This window comes from Petaurus breviceps, unplaced genomic scaffold (genome assembly GCF_028583685.1).
Source record: "Petaurus breviceps papuanus isolate PSGF00001 unplaced genomic scaffold, PetGlider_PUasm1.0 221, whole genome shotgun sequence".
Classification (NCBI taxonomy): Eukaryota; Metazoa; Chordata; class Mammalia; order Diprotodontia; family Petauridae; genus Petaurus; species Petaurus breviceps.
This window is the reverse complement of record NW_027185877.1, coordinates 3,867,365-3,873,364: the sequence shown is the minus strand read 5'-3', so window position 1 is coordinate 3,873,364 and position 6,000 is coordinate 3,867,365. Positions and strand designations below refer to the sequence as shown.

At 37.3% G+C, this 6,000-nt stretch overlaps 1 protein-coding gene across 4 annotated transcripts in view; it reads left to right on the top strand.

Annotated features, from left to right (window-relative positions):
* SYT1 (synaptotagmin 1) overlaps positions 1-6,000 on the top strand; it is a 766,356-nt gene that overhangs the window by 635,187 nt on the left and 125,169 nt on the right. For all 4 annotated transcript variants that reach the window (XM_069094803.1, XM_069094804.1, XM_069094805.1 and 1 more), the window contains one exon: positions 5,452-5,569. In XM_069094803.1, the coding sequence (XP_068950904.1) occupies positions 5,452-5,569 (118 nt within the window). The remainder of the gene's footprint in view (positions 1-5,451; positions 5,570-6,000) is intronic.

The window sequence follows — 6,000 nt, the reverse complement described above, 5'->3', positions numbered from 1 at the left end:
GATGGATGGATGGATGGATGGATGGATGGATGGATGGATGGATGGATAAATGAATAGCATTTATTAAGCATTTCTATATGTAAAGCACTTGGATAAACTCTGAGGACACAAATAGAAAAACCAGATAGTCTCTGATCTCAAGAAGCTCACATTCTGATAGGGAGAGATAGCATATATACAGTTTCAGCTGTAAATTAGGTGGAAAGGCCCAGTGGTCCTCAGGATAACAAAGTGTCTTCTCTAATGCCCTTTCCAATGAAAAATAATCTGTTTCTGAAACTGACACATAAGTGAGAAAGTCAAAGTTCCTCTTTTATGCCTTTTCTCGAAGCATTTATTAAATGCTAGTGGGGGTGGTGGGCTAGGGGAGAATAGTACCTGTGCCTGACTCTTCTTAAGAAATCACAGGGGGGTGGCCCCTGAGTTAGGCATTCTCCTTCTTCTGAATCCATGACTGGAGCTACATATTTCTACAGAGGCAGAGAAGATGCCAGAAAACAGACCTTTAAGAAGCCTACTAGAAAGATGAGCTCCATTATTTTTCCTTTGTTTAAAACAGTTGTGGTCCTCCAAATTACTGTAGAATTAGATTATGGACCATAAGGAAAGCTGTCATCTGAGAGAACAGTAGTGCCTGAAATGCCTAATTGAAGTGTTCAGTGTAACCTGATTCCATTGGGCTGAAACAGCAATGGGAGGTCCCCAGGGGGGCTATTGTAGAGAGAAGATAAAAGACAGCCAAGATAAACCGTCCTCCTAACGAGCACTTTTGAACAGCAGTTTTGTTCATTTACATTTCTCTTGTCTCTGAAAGTTCAGATGTATTTGTCTGTACTTTGTATTAATTTTCTGTTATATTGATTATGAGGCTATATTTTCAGAGACAGTGAAAAGTAATTTATTCCACTTAGATTCTCTTGATGTGAACATTAATTCCCCCGGAATAAATAGACACTTAAGGTAATATTTAGCAAATTGTACTCAATGTTCCATCCTTCTTATGTAAGGGAGTATAGGCCTGGATAGACCCAAAATGGTACATTTATCCAAAATTCATTTATACTTGGGTGAATCACTCTGGGCCTCACTTTCTTCATCTGTAAAATGAGAATGTTGAACTAGATGATCTCTAAAGAACATTTCCACCTCAAAGTTTATAGGAGACTTTCATCAGAATGTAAGCTTCCAAAGGGTAGACAGCTATCCTCAAGACTCAGAGAAAGATTGAAAAGGGAGTATAGAGGAGGCTTAAAATAGGGTTTTGGGCAGGAAACATATAGAATTATAGATAGATAGCTATATATATGTGTATATATATATATATTACAACATGGGACCTTTGAAGTCTTCTAGTACAACCACTTTATTTTACAGTTGAAGAAACTGAGACCAGGAGAGGTTACATGACTTTCCCAAAGGTCACTAGACCTAAGTGGTAGAGCTAGGATTCAGTTCATCTGAGTGTATAAGAAAATTAATGTTTTTCATTTTAACAATAATTAAATTACTTTCCTTGCTTCTCCTGGGGCTGTTTTCTCCTGTCTCCTCCAAGGTTTATTTTTCTCATTCTCCAACCCTCTCTTTCTGTCCTCTCACCCACTTCCTCCATTGAAACGTCTCTATCTGTCCTCTCTTTCCCAGAAAGGCATAGATATCAAGTATGATAAAATGAAAAACCAACCTGTGCTAATTAAGGAGCCTATAGCTTCCCCAAGCTCCAAAGTGAAGTATAACTGTTTGATAGGATTGAAAAATTTATCCAGCTTCCCATCCTGGTCCAGTGCTTTTCACCCCATGCTAGGACTAAGCTACATGGCATCTAAGGCTCAGGCAAAGTCTTATGAAATACTTACTTTCCAAGTTTTCTTCGCTGAGCTCAGACCAGCCTTATTGATAGGGAAACCCATTAAACATTTTTTTTTAAGAGCAGGGAAATTCAGACCTCTTATAGGCTTTTTTGCACTGTAAAAAACTGTGGCAAAGATGTCGACAAAAGAGTCAATTAAACAGAAAAGGTCATGTCACGAAAAAATATTTCTCACCTGTGGTTAGCTAGCCATTCAAACAATCTCCCCTCAGAAAATTGAGAATTAATTATAACACTAGTTTCTTTGTGACTTGAAAGAAGTAACATGTTTCTTCAAATAGGTAACTTTCATCTGGATATTACCAAAAAACCTAGGAAAATCAGGATGGCTAACTTATAAATCATATGATAATGCATGGACACATGCATCAGTAAGTCACTGCTGAGAACAAATGGCCCTATAAGAACCTAAAGAAGTGAGTGCTATGCTTAAAATCTGTCTTTCCAAGTCTTATATGGCAATTTGGGATGATTAAATCAGGCCTATGCATGTTGAGGCAGCTTGAACAACTGATAGTGCAGTCCTGGACTCCAATGAAGTCCACCTGTCTTCCTCCCTCTCTACCCCTTGAGGTTGATATGATATGATATTCAAAGTCAGCTGGGGTTTGTTCGACATCGATTGCAGCTCCCTTTTTTCATCCCCATATAAACCCACAGCTCTCTAATATCTGTGGGCCATTTGTTGGTTGACTGTACTAAACTAATTGTCTTAGGATTCAACTATTCTGGAAATCCTCATATCCAATTATCATGTTAAGTTTTATCCCTCCCTTCTTTGGAGTAGGAATTCATATTTGTAGAAAATTATTAAGATGCTAACACCAGTTAACTGCCTCCCTAATGACCTATCGTGAGGAGCAGGGGTACAAACCAAATACTGAATAAGGAAGGAATTTTTTTTAAGTTTCTGTTGGCATCTTCTATCGCTGCCATTTTTATATATATCCCTCCCGAGCTATTTGTTGTAAGAAATAATAAAAAAAAAAAGGAGGGGAAATGTTCAGCAAAACTAATCCCACTTCAACTAGTACTGAAAATATATTAACCAATCAATAAGTAATTATTAAACATTTATGACATCAGGCACTGTGCTAGACAAAGGAGATGTAAAGACAAAAAATAAAACAATTCCTGCCCTCAAGAAGCTTACATTTTAAAATGAGTAGTGGGGGGATGGGGTTCCACTCAATAATAAACATTTAATATACTGTTATACCTTCTGCTGTTCTTATTTGGCTGAATGAAAATCCTATGTTGAACCACAAGATACTACATAAAAAGCAATAATAGAGAGTGAGACTTTCAAGCCAACTAAATGGAAGTCAGAGCTAGCACATTTCCTTGCTCCTAAAAAAAAAAGTTTTTTTAATATATGTGTAATTATTTTAACCTCAGAATCAGCTTTTCAGAAATGCCTAAGCACCATCAGATTCAGAACTAGGGAGGGTCCTTAGAGTTCACAGTGTTAGGGTCATTTCAAAATATCCTTTTTGGTTTGAAAATAAGACTGGTTAGGTGAATTAATTCATTTGAGATGGTGAGAAATTCTTTGTCTCACATTTTGATAGATTTTTTGAGATTTAACCAGGAATACTCACATTCACTTAAAAAAATAACAATGAAAAGAAATAATGATCTTTAGGAGTGGGGAGAGGTGATGAAGAGGATGTTGGGAGCAGGGGTCTAAAATGATTGGAAAGAACTAAATTGACCTCTTTATCCACCAACTTTCCAATGTTTTTGCATTCCAACTATTTGAAATAGAGCTCTTTTCATCAATAAATGCAATATTAAATGATAGCCATCTTCAGGTGGAGGGGAGGAAAGAAAAAAGAAGCTTCTGTGATAAATTTATTATACATTTAAAAGTAACCACAAGTTGTACATGATATATTTGAAGTTTCATGTACAATCACCTTTTTTTTTTAAGCAATTGGGGTTAAGTAACTTGCTCAAGGTTACACGGACAGTTATTTCTGGGTGTGGTGCTAAGTATCTGAGCCCAGATTTGATCCCCAGGTCATCCTGACACTGGAGCTGGTGTTCTTACTCACTGAGCCACTGTGATAGTAATGGCCACCCCTAAGGTCACATGGCCAGGTGTTTCTGGGTGGATGCTAAGTGTCTGAGCCTGGGATTCGATCCCCAGGTCACCCCGACACTGGAGCCAGTCCTCTTACTCGCTGTGCTACCTGGCCGCCCCACAATCACCTTTTTTTATTATATTGTTATGGAAATGTTTATTTTATTCTATAGATTAAAAATAAAATAATAAAAAATAAATGCAATGTAATGCATTTATTAAATTCATATATGTCTTTTTTCTATAAATTACAAGCCCAGAGGGCAGTGGAAAGGGTGAATTTCAGGAGAGTGGAACTGAGTTCAAATCCCAACTCTACTACTTCCTTTTCATGACATTGGGAAGGGCACTTCACTTTGTGGGACTCTGGTTTCCTCATCTCTAAAATGAATAGGGTGAACTATATAGCCTCTGAAGCCCCTTTCAACTGTAAGAAAATGATTCAGAAAGGGTGAAGTCAAAAGTGTCCTAGTAAATGTTTAACAACCAGCTTGGGGGGGAGGGGGGAGAGAGAATGTATGTACAGGGTGCTTTTAGGTTTAATATTTATTATTCACATTTTTCTGCATCACTTTCTTAAGTCTAGAGTCCAGAAGAAGGGAACCTGTCATCTCAAGGCCACATGTAGCCTTCTAGGTCCCTGGGTTCAGCCCTTTGACCGAGTCCAAGTTTTGCAGAACAAATCCTTTTATTAAGGGGGTTTGTTCTGTGAAGTTTAGATTCAGCCAAAGGGCTACACTTGAGGATCTAGAGGGTCATATCTGGCCTTGAGACCTTAGGTTCCCCACCCCTGGCTCTAGACAAGCAACAAAACAATAAATCATTCCCTGATTTGTAGCATTTGCCAATTTCAAGATGTAAATGCTCACACTGAAAACTTAAGAATTGTATGAGCTATCTGTTTCCAACACACCCCAATTAAAGTCCAGACCATAGCAAGTTGATCCTGTTATAAAATAAAAGACTGTACATGTTGGGCTTTTTGAGCTAGAAGAATTGCAAAGCCATCCAAAGAATTTGTGATACTTTTCATTCCTTAAATGGCATCATGGCCTCCTTTTTTTATACTGTTGACTTCAACATTTGTAATAATGATTTGTTCCAGTATGAGAGATCTGCTGAGGCAGATCGTAGCGAAGCTAGAACTTCCTTTGTTAGAGAATTATCTGAGACTTAGAATGGTTGAAAGGGTTACTAACAAAGAAAAGGTCATGAACCTAGAGGTGTTACAGATCCAAATGGAGCCTTATCCACCATGTTAATGAATATTAGAAATAAAAAAAAATAATTAGACTTTAAAAACTATTTGAAAAATACTGAAACTAATGGCACCATATTTGGTTCCCTAAAATTTTATGGATTTTGTTTGACATAATTCTTGTTCTCAAGGTGCTTATAAATTATATATATATGTATATATATACATATATATATATAACATGTTCCTGCTCATTTGTTTGTTTAAAAATAACAAATATGCTTTTGTTTGTTTTTACAGCAGGAGAAGTTGGGTGATATCTGTTTCTCCCTCCGCTATGTACCCACTGCTGGCAAGCTGACTGTTGTCATCCTTGAGGCAAAGAATCTGAAAAAGATGGACGTGGGCGGCTTATCAGGTAAGTGTACGATTATCTGTCAATAGCAGAAACACTGCCAATGACCACAGCATATGCTATTCAATGCCCAATCTTATTACTATAAGCCATATATGTTTGATCATCTTTTGGCAAGTTATTTTGAAGTGTTTGGAAGTGAAGGGGACAGGGAAGCAGCGGGGACAGTTCTCCCACTCATGCTAAATGAATTATCTTTTATTTAAGACCTATCTGATAAGTGTATGCCCGTACATAGTTAAAACTACTGTCTCCTGAACAATTCAGGACTTAGAAGGGATGTGAACATGGAAACTTATTCTTGACAATGGATTATTAAACTAATATACTTATTTACTGTTGCCTAAAGATAAATTCATGAAAGGAAGAAGGGGCTAACTGATTACATTTTCTGTGCAACCCAATCTGTTACTGCTGAGGCAAACAAAGCGTGT